The sequence below is a fragment of the Malurus melanocephalus genome, unplaced genomic scaffold (assembly GCF_030028575.1).
Source record: "Malurus melanocephalus ecotype Western Australia unplaced genomic scaffold, MMel_1.1 scaffold_277, whole genome shotgun sequence".
Classification (NCBI taxonomy): domain Eukaryota; kingdom Metazoa; phylum Chordata; class Aves; order Passeriformes; family Maluridae; genus Malurus; species Malurus melanocephalus.
Genome location: NW_026623509.1, coordinates 517,147 through 541,683, shown reverse-complemented (window position 1 = coordinate 541,683; position 24,537 = coordinate 517,147). Strand labels below are relative to the sequence as shown.

General features: G+C 41.8%; 1 protein-coding gene across 1 annotated transcript in view; it reads left to right on the top strand.

Annotated features, from left to right (window-relative positions):
- Positions 1-19,616, top strand: part of ZNF827 (zinc finger protein 827) — a 78,543-nt gene extending 58,927 nt beyond the window's left edge. Inside the window, exons 9-14 of the mRNA XM_057376288.1 lie at positions 5,948-6,085; positions 7,588-7,759; positions 9,224-9,390; positions 12,293-12,484; positions 12,578-12,755; positions 15,519-19,616. Coding sequence (XP_057232271.1) covers positions 5,948-6,085; positions 7,588-7,759; positions 9,224-9,390; positions 12,293-12,484; positions 12,578-12,755; positions 15,519-16,326 — 1,655 coding nt within the window. The 3' untranslated portion in view covers positions 16,327-19,616. The remainder of the gene's footprint in view (positions 1-5,947; positions 6,086-7,587; positions 7,760-9,223; positions 9,391-12,292; positions 12,485-12,577; positions 12,756-15,518) is intronic.
- The last annotated feature ends 4,921 nt before the right edge of the window (positions 19,617-24,537 follow it).

The window sequence follows — 24,537 nt, the reverse complement described above, 5'->3', positions numbered from 1 at the left end:
ATTGATTATATGCAGATTTTTGGGGCTTATGAAACAAAAGGATGTGATCCCCTTGCAAGTGTAACTAGAGTTTTCTGTCTTCTTTTTGTTTTTTTGTGGGGAATATACAAAAACATTACGCTTAGAAAGCAATTGCTTATCTCAGTTAATAGCGGATGAGTCTGTTCACAGTAAAAAATACACCCTAAACCACAACCAGACAGGATGCTGTGATGCACAGGGTGACAAATGAAGGCTGCAGGACCAGTCAGGATCACTGATACCTTATCTAAGCCAGAGGCATATCTTAYTCAGGAACTACAGTACCTGGAAGGATTCCACTGTTTATTTTACCTGATTTTCTAGAAATGAGAATTCCAGTCCTACAAATAAAACCTTTCTGGAAGCAAGCTGGAAGCGGAGTAAGATATATAGTATTTGGAGCACTGCAATTTTGTMCAGTCAATATATTTTTGAGCTTGGGAACCTTTCACAGGCTTTTGGCAAACAAGCTTGCAACAGAGTCTTAATTACGTATTTYATAAAAGGAGTTCTCAATTTTTAAATACGGTGTGCTTGCCAGAGGTGATAGATGAACATGTAAAAGGAAGACTCCAAAGCAATAAAATGCATCTTTGATGATGGCAACACTGAAGAAAGTAGGAAGACAGTATAATAAGATAGATAATTCAGAAGAAGGAAAGAAAATTTCTTTGAGCAAGTAAATGTTTTTAAATCAATGTTTGTATGATTACCTGACCTTAATACTTTGTTTCTGAATAAATAACTTCTTGAAGTTTTTGTCTTTTAGACATAACTAAACAGAAATAACCTTACAAATGGAGCAAGCTTTTGTGACATTCCTGTAGAGCTGCATGCAGTGTATTTAYCTCTTGGGTAAATGTGGGGTACTTGACAGATCTCAAAGGAAAAAGCAGCAATAAATCTCAGGCTGGGAGCAGCCAAAAGTTACCTGATGACTGTTTAATGTCCCGAGTCTTTCAGAGCAAAGAGAGATGCCTTGCTGTTGGACATCTGCATGTAGTGTTCATCCTTTTGCCATAAAGCTCACAGAACTCTGGTTTCTTWGTCAGTTTATTAATTTTCTGGTTTGGTGGGGTTTTTAGATGCACTCTTCCATGGGAGCTTCCTTCTGCATCTTTTATTTTTCACATCAGGTTTTATCCCTGGAGTGTGAGGAGGGAGGTACCACATGCTTCCTCCTTTCCTTTTCTTCTCAATCAGCTGCCATCTACCTTTYCCCAGTTCCCCTCCTGCCCAGAGTTTGGCTTCCTGTCCCTTAGCTCTCAGCCTCAGCCTGGGTGGCTCTTCTGGACATCTGACTTGTTTCCTTCATGGCATTCAGCCTGCAAGCAGGATTTATTGGAAATAATCTAACCACCACTCTCTGTTGTCACAGGATTTCTGTTCGTTTAATTTTCAAAACTACTCACCTGTTTTCTCCTTGACCATCTGTGTGGTGTCAAACTGTCCGAATAACCCGAAATATAACTATGACATACACTTCCAGAAGAACTGAGAGAAAAAGAATGTTGACCTTCCTTGTTAAGACTTATCAGCACCCCTCACTTCCATCTCTTTAAGGAATACTTACTRCAAAGAACAATCTATTTAATTTATATCCGTGGGACTCCATCTGACCAGAAGGATCTGCCCTTGTGGATTCACTTGCTTCCAAGGTCTATGRAGGTGTGAAGATTAAACAGAGAAGCAGCTGTTTAAATGAGTTATAGGATGTGAGAGCAGACAGTAAACCAGCAAAGGTTATAAATATGAATTTATCTTCTTTGACTGACACTTCAGCATACTTTTTGTTTGTTTTCTTATGTTTGTCTTTTTCACTTAAATACTGTCTTTGTTCTTTCCATTGTTAGTATAAAGATACAAAGCTGGGCATGGCTTTGAACAGCATATTAAAACATAATRTCCATAAAACACTGTGAAGCAGTGATTGAAAAATACATCAAAGTAAAAGAAAATAAGTAATCAAAGTATCAGAGTGCAAAGCCAGTCCCTGGGAAGTTCTTGTGCCTGACAGCTACCAGCAGTCACAAGGCTGATTGGGTGACTCTGGACAGTCACTTATGTATTCAGGTCATGCCTTGTCCTCCTCTTCAGTTACAGCTTCAGCCAGATAGGGTGGCCTCTCTCCAAGCATATCTTGACAAAAGTCAGGGTAAAGACTTTGCAGAAGGGGTGGTTAATACACTCTTTGTATTGAGATCACCAGGTGGAGAGGAAGAGGAAAAAATGAATCACTAAATGTGAAAACTTAAAATACATACATTTTTAGAATTATGCCCAACACCTTAGGAAAGGGGTAAATAGTGACTCTTTCAAGCTGCAGCACTTTGTTTGCCAGAAATTAAATTTCTGTTTGGAAAGAGAAGAGGAGGCACAGAACAATGTTTCTGCAGTTGATGTCCTCACYTCAGAGAAAACACAGATGGTGGCAATTCTTAACCCCTTCTTGGATGATCAGCTTTGCACAGCTACTCCTTATGAGGTTGACTTATGGCTAGAAGGGGAGTGACACCAGGTGGTGCAGAAGGGCAGGAAAGGTGTCCATAAAGATGCATTTCACTATATTTAATTAAACTTTTACYTTTACATAAGATTCTTAGCTGTTAAGAGTTCTATGCAAAGTTATTTCAAAATAATTTTATCACTAGCCTGTAATATCCTGAGTCTTAATGCTTCTGTTTCTTTTTAATGTTGTACTGGAGAACTTGGAGGCCTTTCATTTTACTGAGCACATTTTCTTTGAAACTCCCAAACTCATGCAGAAATGCAGCCTATTTATCAATAATTTCAATGTAATTTTGTCATGTATGCTTTCCTGTCGTAGGAATTTTGGAATTTGCCATGGAGTATTTATTTAGAGCAGTCATCTTGGATCAAGTCCTTTATTTTCCTCTCTTTTTTTGATTTCTTAATTTTAGTGTAAGGGATGTCATGGTGAAAGATGGATTTCTGTGAGACATCTCTCACAACAGTGATTTATTATTTAACATTGGTTGATCTCAGTCCATCTTGTTTCTGGCCACTGTGTGCAAGGTGTTCTGAAAGAATAACAACACTGACTGCCTTGGAGTAAGGCTTTGGGATGCACAGAGAATGCTGTGCACAGCCCAGTGTTATGCTCTTGGAGTCACTGGGCCTGTAGTCACTTCACATTCCCTGGCATTAGTTAGAGCCAGAGCCCAAGCACTGAATGTGGAAGTTGACTCACGTGACTTTTCAGGTCTCTGGCGAGGTCAGGTGCTGGGCGTGTTCTGGGAAGATTCCTGGATCCTGTATGGACACAGATCTCCAGTTTCCAGGATGCATTCAAAGCCTGCCCAGAGAGTAAGATGGGTGGAAGTAGGTGGTTTTCCTTGGAGCTGAGAAATCTTTCAGAGTGTTGAGGCTCCTGTTGCAAGAAACCAGCTCTGGTTTGCCATGAGCAAGCTAAGAAGCTGCTGAAGAGAAAAAGCACTTTGCTGCACAGAGAAGATTCAGTCAAAAGAGAAGAAAGAAGCACTGTAGTTAGGATTCCAGAAATAAATCTTAAAAGTAAACAGAAGTACTTTCAAAACACCTCAGTGTCCTCTTTTGCATCAATGAAAAATATGCAGCTGCTTTGCAAGAGACTGGCTGTCACCAGCTTGAGATAATCAGAAAGCTGCTATTTTTCCAGCTTCCCATGAGCTTCCCAGGACAATCCTTCATAGGGAAGAGGATATTATATTTCTTTTTCTTGAGAGATAAAACAGGGCTGATGACTAATACTAAAGTGAATTGTTAAGAGACTTATTTACTTAATTGAGCCTGCTTGTTTGGTATATGTCCCAATTAATTCATTTTTGTTGTGACCATATTGAAGCAACCTACACCCTTGTGACCTTCTCTTATAATTATTACTATTTTCCTCATTTGAAGCACTGTTTTGATTATGTACACAAAAAGCTCTGCTGAAACATCTGTAGCACTACCAGAGAGTCAGATTTTTCCATTGTTTGGAACTCAAGGATAGTAATAAAAAGAATGCTTYTTTATTGAAGTTCTTGGAGGTTATGGGTCACTTATAGCCCTTAGGGGATGGGGGGATGTCTTCCTTTTTAATTTCACAAAATGACTGTTTTGAATAGGCAGAACTTGTTTTCKAACTAGAAATTCTTTTAACAAAAATGTGTTGTTGGATGGTAGCACTCAGAGGTGGCTGAGAATTCCTCTGGTGTGAATACTGTACGTATTACAGGGTCACAGGAGAACCTAACAGAGAGAAGGGGCTGGTAAGGATGGGCAGCCCTAAATTTGCTGAGATTGCTCTGTGGGCTCTCTGCCCCAAATGAGGCATTGCTTTTATTATTGCTTAAATTAAATACAATATTTGACAGCTCTTTGCCTAAACCACAGTGGAGTTATCTCAAAAGCTCTCTCTGAAGGAGAGACTCTCAGCCATGGCAGCCACATTTGCAGTGAGGTGACTGTCRGTGATGGGCTGCCAATACAGGGGGTGTTTATTCCTCAGTGCTTCATCTTCATGAGATGAAGATTTTGATGTTTCTGCCAACCTCCACAATGTTAACTTACGCTCACTATAATGTTTTTGAATTCCTGACTCCAGCTCCTCTTCCCCTTTTTACCTGAAAATCCCAGCCAAATGGTTTTCCTCCATCAGGACATGTGCACATGCACGGGTGGAGCATTCTGAGCAGCAATCCCAAGGGCAGCATTGGTTTGGAGAAAGGTGCTCTACCAGGGGCACCTTTCATTCCAGTGGAACTGGAAGTCTTACACCAAGCCCCCTCACTGCTGGCTGCTGTGTTTGGAAAGCTGCAGAGTCCCCTTGTAGTTCTGTGCAACAGCAGTCCTTTCTCCTCAGGGAACAGGACCCTTGCATGGAGTATTTTTTTAATCAAGACTTGCTGATGCTGTTTCTCTTACCAATATAAGTAGTACACTGCTTTCCCAGTCTCTGCCTGCTCTTTGCTCCATTCTGGCCAAATCAAAACTGGCCATGCTTTCAACTTCTTGAAGCATTGTGTACTTTTTCTCCTCTTCCTCATTCCCATTCCTTTTCTCTCGACYTCCTTACAAAGTGCCTCTGTATCTGTGCTCTGTGGGGTTTCTTTTTTCTGTATTGCAGACTCTCTCTGTTACTGAAACAATTAAAACCATTTATTAAAAATAATARCTCACTCTGGGTCACAGTTTTTCAATGGCCCTCTAAGCTGCTGAGGATTTGGATGGCAGAGGACAGCACTGCTGGTGGAGCTTACCTTGGAAGCCAGCCACATATTGGTGTGCTGTGTCCCCTTGTTTGTCTGAGCAGTCTTCTGGTCTTCAGAGTCAGACTGCTCATGTGCATATAGATGTGGCACTTTAGGACATGGTTTRGTGGTGGACCTGGCAGTGTTAGGTTAATGGCTGGACTTGGTCTTAAAGGACTTTTCCAACCTAAGTGATTTTATGATTGTATGTGGCAAAAATTCCTGCCTCAGTAGAAAAGAAATGTATCTGGAAATCTTTCTTCATCCATGAAYAATAATCCAGTGTCAGACCACCATCTCAGACCAGGCTTCTTTATGCACCAGGCAAAGGTGGTTGATTGAAAAAGCCACAGAAGTGGTTGTTCCACAAAACCATAATTAGAGGTTAATGCTTGCCCTGCTCACTCTCGACTTTCTCTCTGTGCATAACCTGGTTTAACCCTTTGGCTGTGCCTGTGTCCAGAACACTTTGGCTCAGTGTTCTGCTTCAGAGAGTGCATGAAAGATGCTGTATGAAAGATTCATTTCCTTTCCAGCACTGGGAGTTTCCTTTTTAAATGAACTCATGTGCCAGATCACACAGCATGCAGCCMAAGTGCTGCATTTTATATGACGCCTACAGGGCTCTACTGAATGAAATCTGCAAGTCTTCAGAGTTCTTAAGATGTGACTTTATGTGTTTTTTGGCATAGAAACAGAAAAGCTGGGGCTGGAGGTGGGAAATGGATTGCCATCTTGGAAATTTAATGACCAGCTGTTTCCCTGCGATGTGTGTGGAAAAGTGTTTGGTCGCCAGCAGACTCTGTCCCGGCATCTCTCGCTGCACACAGGTAAGGCAGGGCTTGGTGGGTGGTGTTACAGCATTCAGGAATTCCTGGTGTAGTTTGTTTCAGGAAGGAGGAAAAGAGGTCAGGAGAGGAGTGTGTGTGAGCCATCCTGGGCTCACTTGGGGCAGAGTCAAGCGCAGCAACAGGACACAGAGTGACTTTAGGGAGRTAACATTTTATTTCTCTGCAGCCTATGTGTAATTTCTCCTTATAAAACCTGTTTGTCCAGGTCCCAGCACACCAGACTGTAGACACCAACTGGTAACCAAGCTTGGTAATGGAGTTTTGAAGAAAAGGCACAGACTTTTTTTGGATGAATTTGGGGKTTTTTTGGACAAAAACATCATTCACCTGATTAACTTTTAAAATGTCACTGAACAACAAAAGATTTGGCCTTGGTGTTTTAGATCTGTGAAACTGAAAGGATTGAATAACTCATTCATCTTTGCTCTCTGAGAGGAACAGGGGTTTTTCTACAACATACCAACTTTCTTAAAGGAATCAGCTTCAAATCAGCTGAGGCAAAATGAGTTTTTATATGGAAGATGCACTCTGTCAGCCTGCTGAGGTGCACTGCACAAAGTAACACTTGGAAGCAAGAATTTCCCATGTAGTGCTGAGAAATCAAGTTGGTACAATGCCAGTGTGTGTGGAGCCATCCTGAAAAGGTTCAGATGCTCCATGGTCTAGTGGGGTTYCCTTAGTCCTAAACTGCTTTATGGAATGCCTTTCCCCTAACACTTGTAGCATTATATTTCAAATTTAGAGCAGCAGGTCCTCAAAGGAAAAGGTTGTAAAAGCTGATGTAATGTTTGGTTATTTTAATCAACCCTTTGCAAAATGCAGCCTGGCGTGCGCACAAAAGCTGTGCTGCCAGGATCTAGGAATGTTTTAATTYAAAATAAAAAAGAGGAATACTTAAAATTGTAAGGCATCAGAAACTCATGATGAATTTGTTTAATTTTTTTCAACTGTTCTTTGACTGAGCTTTTTCATTAGTTTATGTTTGGAACTGGACTAATGATATACAGTGTACCCTTTCCTCATATCCTGAGATTTTAATACAAAATCATCAAGTATCAKCTCTTGGCCAGTGATCACACTGGCAACCTCAACAATAACTAAGCCCAAAAATCAACAGAAGATGCTGGGTAAAGGAAGTAGTTGCAGACTATTGACSTCTCTCTCCACTGGTTTTGCTGCAGCTCCCAGAACAGCAGTTGCCCCAGTTTTTCAGTTTATAAAGTTTTATATTACCTGACTATAAATGGTAGAGTAAATTAAAAAAAGGTTACCCTAAACTACCTTCAAATTAGTTGGATTTTTTGTTCTGAGTAATTGCTGTGAACTCCCATAAACTTCTAAAATGTCGAGTTTCCAAAGTGCCTTATCCTGCAAGCTGCTTGGAGAAACCCAAAGGAACGCACACTTGGTTACTGGCAGCTTTCAAGGCAGCTGGCTTCAGACTGAGGGAYACACTCCCATCTTTCTGCTCCTTTTTTCAGAAGAGAGAAAATACAAATGCCACTTGTGCCCCTATGCTGCTAAGTGCCGTGCTAACCTGAACCAGCACCTGACTGTGCACTCAGTGAAGCTGGTGAGCACCGACACCGAGGACATCGTCAGCGCCGTCACGGCCGAGGGCAGCGATGGAAAGAAACACCCTTATTATTACAGGTGAGCACCCAGACCAGGGCTGTGCACCACACACCACCTCGTGTGCCTGCTGAGGACATGTGACAGGGCCACCCTTCTGGTGCTGTGGGATTGGAACCATGATTAAAGTGTTTGTCTTGTCCGTATCTGGCTTAGGCTGAGCAGCAAACCCCACTTGGCTGCCTTTTTGACTTGGCTGCCCATTGGAAGGACTCTGGGGTTTGCTGTGGGGCTGGTTTTTTAAAATTACTTTGTGAGGCAGCTGTGCTGTTAGAAGTCTCTCTAACATTTTAAGCAGTGTTCCTTTAAGTTTTGTGTTTGGAAACATCCCATCTTGTACACAAATTCATGGCGAATCTAAAGCCCTGTGCTTCCAGTTGCCTCTGACAGCTCCCTTGTCTTCAGCCAAATAATCAATGAAATCAAATAGCTTAAACGTGTATCAAGAATTGCTATATCAATCTACACATTTCTTCTGTTTGCTAGAGGTATATACTGTCTGTAACCAACATGGTCAAAGAAAGAAAACTTTCAGGAGAATTTGCCTGAAAAATTGAAAGGAATTGCTGAGATAAGATGCAAATTTAGACATTCTTCTTGCTGTGTGCACGGTTGTGCACTCTGCACACTGTGATGTGCACTCTAGTGGCCAAGCAGATTACCAAATCACTCTTACTTTCAGTCAAAGTGCCAAGAGCAGATTTAATTACAAAATCATAGAAGTAAGAAATAAATGAGACCTGCTGGATTAGATTATCTAGTCCTTCCCTTGGGAAAACAAAATAGTGCCCTGGAGTATATGCCTCTTCCAATCCTTCTGGCTTGTTTTAAATGTTAATAGCCTAATCAAAGCAAGAGGAAGACTCTGCAAAGAAAGTTAAATTAAAGGGTCCTTTCCACTGCCTCTCAGTATCACTCTGTTTTATGTGCTGGCTGCGAAATCTGTATTCCTGCTAATTATTTGCATAGCTGAAGACTGCTGTTTTCCAGTCAAGCATAAGAAATGTTTGAACCCATTTTTACTTGCTTACACTGAATCTGCCAGGCAGTTTTGCAAAAGATCCCAGTTTGGCATGGGAACCATTCCAGGGCTCGAAAATCACTCCTGGAGTGTGCAGCAAGCTCTCTGTTTGTCAGTGTATCAGCTGTACTAAACATCTTGGCAAAGCTGCAGKGCCTCTTATTGCCCAAAGGAATCGGTTAGGTGATGCACAGCATCTGGAATCTGTAGTTTTTAATTAACTTTATGATTATTTAGCATCATTATAGCATGTACAGGATTGTTGCATTGTGCCTGCCCTTAATCACATTGGCATGGCCATCAGTTCAAAGGCAGTTCAGCAGACAAAAGAATGTTGCAGTGAACACTGAGCAGGGAGGAARAGCAGAAATCTGTGCTGTGAGTTTTCTCTTGCAAATGTGGGGAAAGGTAATAGGCTCTGTTTGTGGTTTGTTTTTAAATGTTTCTTACTCTTGAATTCTCAGCTGCCACGTGTGTGGGTTTGAGACAGAGATGAATGTCCAGTTTGTCAGTCATATGTCCCTCCACGTGGATAAGGAGCAGTGGATGTTCTCCATTTGCTGCACAGCCTGCGATTTTGTCACTATGGAAGAGGCAGATATGAAGGCTCATGTCAACAACAAGCACACAGGTGATGATCCCTGTCTCCCAGCTGCAGTGATCTTTCTTTTCCTTGCTTTTCAGGTGCAATCTTCACACTTCCCATTAGCACTCTGCTTTCACTGAAATGCTTGCTAATTAAGGCCTGATCTCTCAAAGTTGAAGTGAATTTGGACTCTAGCCAGGCAAATAATCTGGTAGTACAGATCAATTTTCAAGCGTAGTGAAATAAATGAAGGACTACTTAGCCCTTCTTCTTCCTATTCCACTCATCCCCCAAGTCCCCTCCCCTGTTGCAGTCAGCATATTTCATTTGTTTTTCTGACTGGTTTACAATTTCATCRAAATCCGGCTTTGACTTCAGTGACGATAAGGTGACTTTGAGGGCTAATTGTGCATACCTGGCTGCAAGTCTGAAATAAACATTATGTTGAGCTTTGCTCTTGGCCGTGTTTGCCCCCACAGTGCATCAGTTTGGAATTTCACGCTGATGTTTAGTTGACACTGTGATTCGGCAATACCATAAACGTAACTTTATATTAAATAACAGAACGAGTAGTGCTCGCTCCGTGAACCTGCTCACTTAACAGCCAAGGATAAGAGCAATAGCAGTTTCCAAACAAGCTCCATATGCTTAGTCCAGCTAATGAAGTCTGGCATTATTTAAGGAGAAGAAAATTGGAATCCTTTTAATTAATTTCTCTTATAAGACCAGGCAGAAKCGTTTTGCTGCCACAAACTATTCACAGTTGAGTTTACAATAAGGAACCTGAATTGCATCCGGCACAATTTTKCCATTGCTAAATTGCTTTTCCTGTCCTACCAGGAATAAAATGGGGGAAACAAGAAGGATGAGGAAGAAGGGAGAGAAGAATACAATTGGTTGTGTTCACAAATACATACATTAAATGTAACTACAGAAATATCAACTACTGGAAAGCTCTGAAGGGATTTTATACCAGCATAGCTCTCAGCACTACTTCATATAGAGGAGTTCGAGGCAAATGAGAAACACCACCCATAGTTATGTGAAAAGCCTCAGAGCTCAAAACTGAGCTGTGCTCTGCTGTATTTTCCTATTGTGGCTAAAAGATTGAAACTGCCACTTGTCTTTCAGAGATAGGCAAAACTCCCTTTGTTCTTCCTTCACCCTGCCCAACTGAGCCATTCAGCTGGTGATTCAGCCAAATGCTCACACATAYGGCAAATACAGAGTAAAAAATAGAATGGGTTTTCTGGGTCACTTGACTCCACTTCCTTATCCTGTGATGTTACCAGGTCATAAAGGGACTRTTTGTGAGGACATGGCATATGCCTTCAAAGAAGTATCATCGTTTTAAACAAACTATTTCTAGAGACAGGCAGCTGAAAACTTTCTTGCATTAAGATTAGGGACCTTTTTAAAATTTCCAGTGTGTGTCTTAGTGATAATCAGAATACACATACATTGTTCTTGTGCCAGAACTGCCCTTTATCTGAAATAGCAGTCCACTTTTTTCCTCCTTCCACCTCCTTCCAGAGTATTTATTCCCTTAGATTTCTGGAGAACAACACTCTCCCCTCTAAATGTGCACTGATCCTTTTCCTATTTGGAACATAGTTTTCCTGCTGTACCAATGCCTCACTGCATATGTTCTTGTTGGAACCYCTGCTCTGGACATGCAATCACAGCTGTACATGGGGAAACGAAATAAGCAGTGGTGGCAGTGCAAACCAGCAGCAGCTACTGGGAACAGCTCACACAATAACATTCTGTGATCACATTTACCTTCCTTGAAGGCTCCCCAACACTGATTGCTGATATTCATCCCATGTTCTGCTCAAATTCTACTTTTGTTTTCCTTGATTGTTTCCAACTTAAGCACTTCTCGTTTGTAGCAAAAATTCTTGTTACTGGCCCTTGAGGTCATAACCTTGTACTCGGTGCTATTAAATTTCATTCCATTTCTATTACTCTGRTCCCCAAGGTCAGTGAATCTTTCTGTATGATATCCAGTCATCCTCCCAACTGGCAGCTCGGGTCATCAGATTTCATTAGTGCATTCCTACATTTTTATCTTAAAGTGCCACTCATCAGTTTAAAGTACACAGGTGCTGGTGTACACAGGTGCTGGTGTTTGCAGAGGCCTTGATCAGGGGTCTGTATCACAGAGAAGTTGAAGTTTTRGTGAAATCTCTTTTTAACACAGCTCTGATTGAGCCACGACATAGGTGGGAGGGAATAATTTGCCCATACTTGCCTCTTTGGCTGATGGCAGTTCCCATTTGGGAACTCTCACTCTTGTTCACTTCTAGTGTGTAATGGGGTTTGGGATTTCAACTTCATACATTATTGCACACGTAAGGGAGCTCTGATGGGCTTTATCTCTAGGTCAAGTTAAATAACATGCTTTTCAATTATCTTTAGAAGGAGATTCTAATAAAAACCTACAAATCTTGAGACCATGCTGTTATCTCTGCAAACTGAGCATGCTCTTCAGTACAACGACTGAGATTATTCTCCTTTACCCTTCATCCCAGATTTACCCACTGGACCCACATAAATGGAAAGTTGGAGGCAATTTAGCTTGGTTACTTTGGGTTTCTGCGCCCCAAACTTACAGAAATTCTGTTTTCTTTCAAAGTGACATGTTTTCATTGTTTTTGAACTCGTAGAAGTCAAAGTGCTCTCTTGGGATTTTTTTCAGCCCAGTAATGAGGCAGAATTGCACGATCTTTTTCCACTACTATTACATACACTCAATGRCAGGATAAACTGGGAGATATACTGTAGTTAAACACTAATAAAAAGGAGGTCYAACAACATTTTTTTAATCAGCTCACTTAATTTCAGACTTGTTTTGAATTAACTTTAAATAGAAGTACTTTCCAAAATTTAGAACATGGAGACTCCATCTAATCTTCTGAATTAGTTATTGCTCTTTGTTTTTCAGCTGAAGAGAGRAAGACACCCAGTGAATCAAACAGTCCGTCTTCATCTTCACTGTCAGCACTGAGTGACTCTGCCAACAGCAAGGAAGATGCAGATATAACCCCAAAAARCAAGGGGTCAAACAACCTGCTGGTCATTTCTGTAGTGCCTGGTAGTCAGACCTCAGTGAACACTGAAGARAAGTCAGAGAAAGGTAAAGCACTGTTTAACAAATACAAAGGATCCCCATCTATGCGGTCAATATGGCCACAATGTAAGGACTAAGTTTTCCTGTTCTGTTTTTCAGGCTTTGAATGTGTTTTCTGTAACTTTGTCTGCAAAACAAAAAATATGTTTGAGCGTCACCTGCAAATCCACCTGATCACACGGATGTTTGAGTGTGATGTGTGCCACAAGTTCATGAAGACACCCGAGCAATTACTGGAGCACAAGAAATGCCACACTGTCCCCACCGGTGGGCTCAAGTAAGGAAAGCAAGTACCCAAACTTTTACTGTGTTAAGCACCTTAATACTGTGGGGATAGGACAAAGGGAAGTSAGTCAGAAGGGTTGGTTAACTAATAATCTGGATTTGGGGCTTCCCTGTATTTAGAGGGCCCAAAGCCTGTCCTTTAAGCTTGCACCATTACAGCAAATTGGTAGCCTCTCAGCAGAGGAGGTGTGACAAACTATGGTCCTWTCCCTTTTCAAGTCAAAGAGGAGATAGTATGTGATGGGTCCTACAGAGAATGAGGCAAAGAACTTTTGGCAGAATAAGTGGGTTTTTTTCCAAGGCATCAGAGCAAAGACAAGCAGCCAGCACAAGCTCTGTTTTGCACCTGGCTCAAAGAAACTATATCCTGTGCAGTCTCTGCAACTAGATATGAAGTTACAACCTTAAAGGTTATATATAGCCTTTGTACACTCAAATGCAAAGTCACTTCTCTCCAAGAATGAATAACTTGGGTGCTTTCTGCTTTGTTTGCATGCCTCACAATTATCACTATTATATAAATTAACATGTAATGAGTAATAGTCTTTCAAGATCAAAAAGCCCTTTGGTTTTGGCTGCAGCGGTGTCCTTTAAAGTCTTTTGGTGCAGAGCAGTGTTTCTAGAGAATGAGTGTGCCCTCATGTCAAAGTCAGACCCCTGARGGAAGGAGGGACTGCTGGGGCCATATGCTTGCTCTCTGGGCAGGCAGTGTGATGTTATGAAAGAGGCACGTCCCTGGTCTCTTTTTGTTCCAGCTGCTGCAGGAAAAAAGGCTGGAACCACTCAGAGCCCTACTAGGTTTCAGCACAAGGCTCCCAGCTCCTGTTGCTCTTGCTGAACAGACTGATGTTCTCAGTGCACTGTGGCTGCGACATGAGGAGCACGCCACGTTCAATGTCACCGCGTGCAACTCCCTCAGTTGGTGCTGCAGCTTTTGAGAACTGGTCCTGTGTGCCAGGCAGCCTCTGGTCTCCAGCTCAGTAGYTCCACAGACTGGGAACTGTGGTCACTTGAGATGAAATGACTGAATCTGGGAAGAAGACCAGATTGAGAAACAAGTAGTGTGCCAGAAGGACGGGATGTCTGTCTTGGACATACAAACCAGTTATCTAACGCACATTTGGTTTAAGCTGTGTAAAATCTGTTCTATTTACCAAGGAAAAACCATGACCTATGACTCAAGTCTTCCTGACAGAATGGGTTTCTCAGTCTATATTCCTGCCCAACTCAAGTAATAATTAGGTACCTTGAAAGCCGCATCTAAGAAAAAGCTCTTATTTTTTTTTAAGGCATCCAGAAGAGCCTGAAGAGATCTAAGTAAATTGTATTTTTCTGTCTCCTGTTTGCTGTGGGGGAAGAGAAAAAAAACATGATTCTTCCAGCTCCAGGTCAAAATCTGAGATTCTGATCCAGAGAGCACCCAGCCCAGGAGAGGTATGTGTGCGTTGACAGCCAAGTCTTCTGTTGCAAGAAATAATCACATTAGAAGCCTCAGTGACAGGCTCCCTCTCTGGATCAGAGTACTTGATGKGCATCAGGAACAGTGTCCAGGTGTTTTAGTATGTCTTTTTCTTCCTATTACTCACTTTGCTCAAAAATCTCTTGATTAGCTTGCAGATTACTATTTATGTGTAAGCAGTTGTAGCAAGGAAAGCACACATGGAGATGGAGAATCTCAGTTTAGAAATTATCCAAAAYGCCAGAACACAATTAGCAGACCTGCTAGATGGTGAATGCAGATGTGTGACAGTAACCAGGTGCCTTAGTTGTGTGTTTCTATCCAGCCCTGCTCTCTGAGCTCACCAGTTCCATGTGGAAGGCTGCGTGCTTGGGTCAGTACAGCAGAGATCCCTGGCAGGGAGCTGTCCCCATCAAATCCCTCTCAGCTGCACCAAGCAAAAGCAGGCATGTTTTGGGTTTGGTGGTGTCCAGGCTTGTTCAGCATGCAGCTCAGGCTTCTTTCCAAGCTTCCATGACTCCCTCCTCTAACCTTCTCGGCCCTTCCTGSCTCAGGAATTGGGATGAGGCCCTTTGCCATGTCCACCCCAGGCCAGATGCTTGCTGTTGTGAGTAAGCAGAACCCACATCCTGTTCCTTCACAGGAGCAATTCCTGCCATGGCAGAGGAGGCTGTGGGCAAACGCTGCCAAACACACGCCCCTTTGAGCATGGCTAGTTTATCTCCCATAGATGGGAATCCCTACAAATCATCCCAACAGCCTGGCTTTCAGCTGCTCCTAGCAGGATACCCAGCAAGCTTATTGTTCGAGGTCACATAAAAGGGATTTCCTAAGCTTTTGCTGTACATGTGGTATTACAAGTTTATTCCATCTTTACTTAAACAGCTGCTTTCATACTCATCTGTAAACACTCACTTTAAACTACTTCTTAATGGAAAAAATGGCCAAAGTGACTCCGTGCAAACACTAGGAATCGTTACAGTCACCCATTCTGCACTACCCGGCCTGCTCTGGGGGAAGACCCCATCAAGGTAAGCCAGAAGGTTAAAGGGATGCTCCTTCAGAGTGAATCAATGTTTTCTTAGGAATGCCATTAAATGGGCTAACCTACTCTAAGCAGAGATGTGTCAAGGTGAACMAAATATTGGAAAGAGGCTTCACAAGGAGAACTAAGTGCCTTTTTCTCTTTAGTAGGTCAGAAAGGGGCTGAGTGACAGGGTTAAAGCAGGAACACAGGTCTGCAAGCTGAGTGACTCCCGTTTTCTTTGTCCCTGCCCTTCCTTGCTGTGTTGCCAGGTGCCCATTCTGCATCTACTCCACGAACCGCCCCGCAGCCATGGAGTGCCACCTGAAGACTCACTACAAGATGGAGTACAAGTGTCGGATCTGCCAGACAGTGAAAGCCAACCAGCTGGAGCTGGAGATGCACATCCGAGAGCACCGCCTTGGCAACCATTACAAGTGTGACCAGTGTGGCTACCTGTCCAAGACGGCCAACAAGCTGATCGAGCACGTGCGTGTCCACACCGGCGAGCGCCCTTTTCACTGTGACCAGTGCAGCTACAGCTGCAAACGCAAAGACAATCTCAACTTGCACAAGAAACTGAAGCACGCTCCACGCCAGACCTTCAGCTGCGACGAGTGCCTGTTCAAGACTACACACCCTTTTGTCTTCAGCCGCCACGTGAAGAAGCACCAGAATGGGGACTGCTCYGAAGAGGAGAAGAAGGGCCAGTACTCGACCTCCAAGGAAGCCAGTCCACTCCTACCAGTGAACAGCTCCAGGAACCTTCTGTCACCCCTCTCAGTTATGTCTGCCTCCCAGGCTCTGCAAACAGTAGCTCTGTCAGCTGCACACGGCAGCGGGGCAGAGCCAAACTTGGCAGTGAAAGCCTTGGCCATCAACGGCACTTCCCTGTGCTTTGATAAATACTGGAACTCAGAGTTTGCCCACCTTATTCCTTTAACAATGTTTTTCCCCAAAAACCACTATGATCTCACATTCCATCCACCCAGACCTCAGACTGCACCRGGAGGTGCCTCTTCACCTAAACACTCCTTCCTTGCCTACCTTGGACTAACAGAAAGGGCAGAAACTGTCTGAGGGCAGTTGCATTCTGTACCAAAAATCCCCCAACAAACAAACCCAGCAGGTTATACATTGCTGCAAAACGTAGCCCCAAGAGGTAACGAACACTTGTACTATATCATTAGTAAGGTTTAGCAAATGGCTCTGTGTGTATACTTATTGCATTGACATGAAAGCTGCTTTATTAAATCTCCAAGAGGTGACCTACTGCATACTTCTACCTTCAGAGGCATGTTCCCAGTACTCTTATCTAAGAAACTATTTTGTCTTGCTAAGCTGAAAAAAAAAGAGTGTCCTTATTGGCAATCAGCACTTGTAAGATGACATATTGATGCATTTTATTTTTTTGGCTTTGTGTGTGTGTGGGTGCGTGAAAGAGAGTCTGCCTGCAGCGTGCCATGACATTGCTTTTGCACATCCCTTGGATTGACTTATTTAATTATTTTTCTTTTTCCCTTTTCACACACTCGTTCCCTGCCTTCCCCCTGTCTCTCCCTGAGCTTTGGACTTGTGGAAGGAGTATTGTTTGGGGCGGGGCAGGGGGAGAACTGGTGTATTATTTCAGTGCTGTTTGCAGCTTCCTTTAGTTGTTTGATGCCTTGTACTCACTTGTCAAGGTTTGATGATTTGGGGTAGAACTAACAAGGAAAAAAAGTTGCTTTCAGYACTGCAGGATGAGAGCACGACAATGAAAAGTATGTGTATGTCCACACACGTGCAGTGTGTGCTGCCTACACACCCACACAGCAGGCCCAATTCTTGGCTGTTACACAGGTGTGACAAACACCTGCCTCTGGGCCATAGCATACATCTTTTGTTTTAAAAGGGCATATAAATATTATATATATACTGTATTATGCAGTGGTTACCTTTTAGTTTGCAGGAACAACTTGTATAACTAGAATTCTATGGTGGAAAAAAAATCCAACAAGGGGATTTAAAAAAGGGTATGGATAAATTCTGGGTATAAATACTCAGACTAAAAAAAAAAGGCAGTTTTGCACAGTGCTTTAGTCTTGCACTAGTTCGTTTCTCATTTGCAAAAAAAGAAAAAAAAAGAAAAAAACCAATTGTGGGCTGAAGTTAATAAGACTGTTTATTTGAAAAGGTACCAGTAACTTCTTTGAAATATAAAGCTATAAAAAGATGCTTTTGGAACCATACAGTYCTCTTTTATACCCTCAGTATTTCAATTGTACTTGCAAATTTGACAGTCCTCTCACTCCCCTCCATGTCACCCGTAATAATTTTGTTCCTTTTTGTTGATGGCAGATAGAGTGTGTCCTGCTAGGAAGCTAACTTTGTACTTATTTAATGCTCCTACTCGTGGTCATTAAAATGACACATTATATGTAGCACTTTATTGCAGGAAGAAGCAAATGCAGATTGGTTGTGTAACCTTTGGTAATCTCAATATGCCAAGAATGRTCTTAATTTAAGAGAAGCTAACCGACTGTTAATTGATTTCTGTTCCTTAGACAACTTAATATGCCAGAAGAAAGATCCAGATTAAAAACACTCTGTTACAATTGGAAGTATAAAATGTGAAGCATTTCAAAATGATCTTGTGATGTGCAGGAATGCCTTCATACTGAATTACTGTTTTCCATGATGTCTCTTGGATTTGGCTCTGGCTGTCTTTTACCAGGTATTAGAAGTGTCTGACCTAGCTTTTGCCACAGACCCCTCACTGTCCCTTGGCCAAGCCACCATAGGAAGTGCCCTGAGTCACATCTATCATGCCATCTACCCACCCTCGTGCTGTCCTGAAGGAACTTCCTCTGCAGGTTGTTGTGGGATGGGGGAAAACAACCCMTTGTTCGTGACAGCAAGAAAGCAAAGACCCACTTCAGGAAGGCATTTCTTGTCCACAAGGGCTCTGAGCCATATGGACAACCAGAAATGTAACTCAGTCTTCATTAGTTCTTAAATGAAGCTTGCGCAGAAAGACTTTTTGGATGCAAAACTTGCATCACTTTAACCTACTTRCAAGATTCCTACATTTGTTTTGTACTGAGATGGCCAAATATTCTCCACTGTCATGACCAAATTCTTCCTGTTTAGGGAGGACATCCTAATCTGTGCACTCCTATTAACATACTGGAAGCTAGTTACAAGGGGGAAATATCCAAAATCATMGCAGGTTATCATTTGGAATTATTAATTACAGGACAGAGAAGTCTCACCCTTTGTTTACATTCCAGCAGTTTTGGTTCTAATGAGCATGTGGTGGCTCTGTCTATGCAGTAAAAACAACCCACCTGCTCCAAACTATGTGTAAACCTTTATAAACAACTTACCTAACTCAGGGCCCTGTTCACCACRCTTTACTCCATCAGAACTCCTCGTAACACCTCCCTGGGAGTACAGACAAAATAGAAAATACTGCGTTGGTAAGTACTSAGAGCATAAAATAGTAACTATCTCGACAGCATGAAATCTGCAATCTGTATCCAGCAGCTCTACCAGTTCTGTAAAACACACTCCACACATGCATCTTYGATCACACCACACAAAACCAAACACTCCCAAATCAAAAAGCTTAGTTTTCACACTGACTAGAGGTGAAGTACAGCYGTCCAGGAGGAAGAAGAAGTAGGAATATTAGTTAGGCAACCTTATCTAAACCAAATGGCAGTTTAAATAGGGCTGGAACTTCCAAGAATGAACTGTCAGCATGCGACCACCATGTGTTTGACCATGTTCCACTGCACCAGTATCTGACCTGGCAATGTTTAGTGTACCTGGGAAATTTGTTTAGCACTTTGGAAAGAAAAAATTCATTCTTTCTGGCAAGTTATAGAAGTTTTCTCTGTAAGGAAAAGTGTGTTAGGAGGTTTTTATTTTTTTAAGAAAAAAAATACACTATTTATCAGAGCTCTTGCATATTAAAATAATTWGCTTGCAGTTCAAGACTAAAGAAAGGAATGTTCTCCAGAGGTTCCCCCTASTGATTAATGACCAACAGTTCTGATAAATTCCCCCCACCATAAAGGTAATTTCATACTGGTTTTCACTATGCATTCTYTAATGAGAGCTAGCGTGTTTTTCCATTGAGTAATTCAGTTAAAGTTCTCAGCACTTTTTTCTTTCTTCTTTTTTTTTTACTTGTTGTATTATGTTCAAATATCATTCTGTCAAGGTTTGTGTACATTAATAAAAATTTGTATTGTATAAAGCTTTTTGCATTATAAGGCTGTACAGGGTCATTTTGACAGTAACTGGTATATTTCTTTGCATCTTATGTTGCATTGCCAATTTCTAGTGTATCCAGTTTGGAAGTACAATATACTCTAATTAAAAAGGTTGGCTATATTCTGGTTTCATTTTGGTTTTCCTTCCTCTTGTTTTTTTYACTTTAAGTATATTTAGAATTGATTTGGAGGGAGGGCAAAGGATTCTCYTACAAGACAAGAAGATAAGAAGGAAACAGGGAAAATGTTTTCAGTAATTGAAATTGAAAAGGAAAGCTCTGGCTCTCACTACTGATGAAGAAATACAGCAAATAGTTCTAGGACAGCTCCAAGACTTCACTCTGTGGGCTCTGTGCTTAAGATAAACTGGGAGGGGCCTGAATTATCTTACTGAATGACCCTGACTGGCTAAGTGTTCAGCTAGCAGTTATGTGCAARTCTTGCAGTAGCTGCAGCCCTTGAGTCATATAAGCTATTGTTTAAAAGGCCCAATCTCAAACAAATCATAGACTGTGTGCCTCCAATCAGCCTCTGTAGCTTTAGTCTGACTAGGTGCCCCCGTGTGTACCCAAACAGGGGTGTCAGTGTCACATGTTGAGATGTGATAAGGAACTCGTCCTTTGCAGCAGGTGACTATAACATTCTTGTGGATCTGCATGGTTTTAGTCAATTAACTTTAGTCAATTAACTCAGCCTTCCCTAGTCTGTATTTTCTGATAATATTCCAATATCCACCTTGTGATTATAGAAAACAACTCCAGCTGTATACTGACCCTTTCAGGAAAACAAGAAGTGCCCTGTTTTCATTCTGAATCCACGTCCATTTTTAACATATGTTTAAAAATATAATTAACTTAAAATTGGCATTTTTTCAAGTACTTATTTCTTACAATCGGAYACATGCCACAGTCATCATGAGCCCAGCAAAACAAGGCTTTAAGGGAGAATTTTGTGGGGGGAAAAAGCCAAATGAAACCAAAACAACAAACATACAATTTTCTGTAACTCCACTGTAGAGTGGACTTCTCTACAGTGGAGGGGATGGCATCATTTATGCAGAACTGTGTTTTAAGATCCATGTTGTGTTAAAAAAAAACATCAGTAATGCTTCTAACAGACAGACATCTGCATTATATCATCCACCATCTTATCTGCTGCTAATTGGCCTCCTTGTTGACAAGGCTCAGCAGCAAGGTTAAGTGCTGGCTGTAAAAGCAGCGTAGCCTCTTGCCCGATGGGTCAGAGCTCAGGCAGACCGTGCTGGAGCCTGCACGGCCTCTTTCCCTGCGATATATTTTCTGGGAGCTCATAAAACACCGGGGCAATCACTCCTGCCCGGCAGTCTGCCAGCCACCACGGTGTCTGTGGAGCTGCAGCAAACGGTACCTCAATCTTCCCTGCACAGAGCACTCAAGGAATCTGCAAAAGAAAAAGGCATCTGCTCTTGCACCAAAGTTTCAGGCACTACCAGAGAAGCAATTGCAAAATCCGTGACAGCTAACCTTGAACATTGGGCAGCCAGTGCCTGAGCATCCAGTCCTTGGAAAAGAGATGGGGGCACACCTTGTCTGAGTTCACAGCTTCCATCTGAACCAAAGACCAGGCTTTGACTTGGCTGCTGGGCTCCTTGCAGAGCTCTTGGGAACATATCCTAGGAAGCCTGTGGTTGCTGGATACCAGGCAATCCATTGGAAATGCAGCTTGTTGGGCTTCCACATGTGCACAACACCCATCTTTGACCAACCTGGCAGTGGCTTGATTTACATATCGGACTGATAAAGAAAAGAAAAAGAAAAAAGGAGAAAAGGAGAAAATAAAAACAGAAAAAGTAACTTAGAGCTGAAGCTGAGCACTAGCAGGAAACACACTGATTGGAGATGTTTCAATAAGTTAAAAAAGAAAATAAAGCAACCCCCCAAAAAACCCAGCAACTGTACAGGAGCAGAGCAGAGCACCAAGTGATAGAATGGCACTTTTTTTGGAGCCTGTGGCAGCCTATTTCCCTATTTAAAATGAGGAAGGGCTTTCCATGCTCAGAGGTGGTTTTGCTTCATTTTGTTCTGTTTTTTTTTTTTAATTGTTTCATTTCCCTCCCCCTTAATCATGATTAAAATGCAACATATGGCACAACTCTGAAAAGAAATAGTCTAAACCCCTCATTTTTTTTCCAATTTAAGCTATAGTTAATTAAAAAAGACTTCAAGTTCCTGTAGTAGAAGTTCCTCTTCTGTTTGCATTTAGTTCTGCTCTACTTTACTTTTCAGACCKCTACTTTCTATCACATACCTTTCTTTTTCCAGCACTTCTCAGACAGCATTTCACTGGAAKTGTAAACGTTGGATTGTTACTCTTCTGGGAATGTGCCTGTTTAAATAAAGAAGAGAAAAATGTTCTCTCGCTGAGCCCCTAGACCTTCATGCCAATGTTTGCAGCACAGCCTGAAGTGACCAAAATCAAAAATAGGCCTTGCTTTCTGGCTGGTCAACAAAGCATCAAATACTTGCTTGATTCTTTCCCTGCTATTTAAGTCTGGAATGTTCATTCACACGCCAGGCCGAAGAATTTGTTTTTTAAGAGATTTACCAGGAAGCCAGATGGGAGGGTCAAAGCTGTAACTAAGGTGCTCACACATGGGCGAGTAGGATGTTGGAGCCACAGATGCAAGACTGCATCAATGAGTAGGAGTTTGTTTCTCCCAGTTTGCTCTCACTGCCCCCTTAAGTTGCCACAAATTACCACATGAGCCYGGGCTAGGCCCTCATGGGCTAGAACCAGTGAAATAAATTAAGACAAACTATACATGTCTGGTATTCTTCGACTGCAAGGATTAACAGTTCCCTGGTATCTAGACTTCCAGTACATAGTGTACAATTGCATTCCATTTTAGCAATAATAATCACAGGATCTTCCTTTCCTGAAACTGAGAGAAAAATATAAAATACAATGGGACTGTTAAGTAAAGATAAATAATTGCAGGAAAGCTCCTTCCAGCAGTAGAATTTTGAAATAATATGAATACATTGGTGGCTGCCACTCACACCAGTGACAGTTTTAAAACATACCAGAATAGCTCTATGCACAGGTGTTACCAGAGAAATGCCCACTTGCACTCTGAATATTTAGCAAGCACGCATTAAGACTTCATGTTTTTATACTTAGCTACCTATTTTTAATGGGACAGCATACCCAGAACTTAATGAAAATATYTAAATATAATGCTGATGTGATTTAAAAATATGCACTGCATCTTTTAAGTTGACATTTCAATTAAAAATAAATAAGATCCATTTATATGGTGATACTGTGATAAGATTGCATCAGTYAAGCTTTATTCCTACTCAGAGTGACAGATTTGTCTAAGATAGAGCCAGGAAGTTCAGTCCTCCAGCCACTCAAACCAGAAAAATATAACTATGGGTGAACCTAAGTGCTTCACAAAAATTGGGGTATCATGTTTCAAGGATGTATTTCACAGAATCATAGAATCCTTAAGGCTGGAAAAGAYTTCCAAGGGCTTCCTTCTGTTATTAATGAATTTATAAAGACACTTTTTATTGCCTTTCACAGAGGTGGCCAGATGGAGCYGTWGCTGAGCTTTCACCTTTCTAATGTTCTCTCTACATGACCTAATGSCATCCTTGTACTTCTCCTGAGTTGCYRGCCCCTTCTTCCAAAGACCAGACATTCTTTTTCTTCCCTGAGTTCAGCAAAAACTTACTATTCAGCCAGTCAAGTCTTCTTCCCCATCTTCACTTGGTTACTTTCCTGTGGCTAGTCTATTAATAACTGCACATTAAATATTCATTTAATTTTAACAGGAAAATAATGCCACTGCAAAAGGTTCTTGTGCACATCTACATGATGTGCTCCCATCTAAAGCTCTCACAGGCACCRGCTCTAAGCAGCTGAGCAGCTCTGCTTTACAACAGCAAACCCACCACTTCATACTTGTGAGTATCAATGTTACCCTCCTCTAAGCCCTCTCCACTTCCATCAAAAGCTCATTCTGCCCACAATTCACTTCCATGRGTGGTGAAAGGGTTGACCCTGCTAGACCAGTCCTTCCATTTCTTAATTCCAGCCACTATCCCACTCTCAGGGTAAATGCTACCGACTAAACTTCAGAAGAAAGCAGAATTAAAAAATAAAAGTCCATAAACTGGCATTGCTCAGAGGTTTCTTCCAGCAGAAAGTTTTGCTGTCAGACAAGTTTTAAAAGATATAAGAATTTACTCTGAAGCAGATTTTGTGKTTCCTAACAAACTGACTACTGGCCATAATCTAACCAACTGTCTTTAGATCTGATTCCCAATATCCAGAGTTTTTTCCTGAAAATTCTTCAGAAACTGGGCATTTTCCATCAAGATTTTTGATCCTGTCATTGTAATAGCCAGTTCCTCAACTTTTGTATTTGTCACTGGCAATTCAAGTCACATGAGTGTGGTCATTAGTTTTTTTCTGTCATCTTATCAGCTTGCCAAACTCCAGGCTCTTATTTGGTGGTAGACTTCAAGAATCCTCCACATTGTGAGAGCCAAAAGAAAATGGATGGGGCATGCCTTTGTAGTATTCAGAAAATCTGTTTCCCATTAAACTTTTTTTAGTTTCCTGGGCTAGTCTAAGAGAGGAACCAAGRCAACTAAATAGTAGTGACCAGATATAAATAAAAAAGATCACCCAAAACTGTCACTGGCAGCCAAGAAGCCAGGACTCTGAAATGTCTAGTGGGAATGTTTCCTAACCTGCCAGAAGCTTGCATGGTTCAAAGCTTGCTCTTGGCACTACCAAATGACCAGGGACTACCTCCTCCCAAGTCATCTGCCAAAACATGACAGGCCAAAATCTCAGAAGAAATCCCTTAGCTCTGCAGCTCTTTCTAGAAACCTCAAAAAGTAAGGCTATTTAACTCTGACTCCTCTGAGACCTGCTGTCTGTACGTATGTTGACATTGAATTTACTGTGCAAATGCTGAAAGCCAGAGAACTTCCACCCCAACAGAAGTGCACATACCCAGCCTCCTCTTGCTCTACTC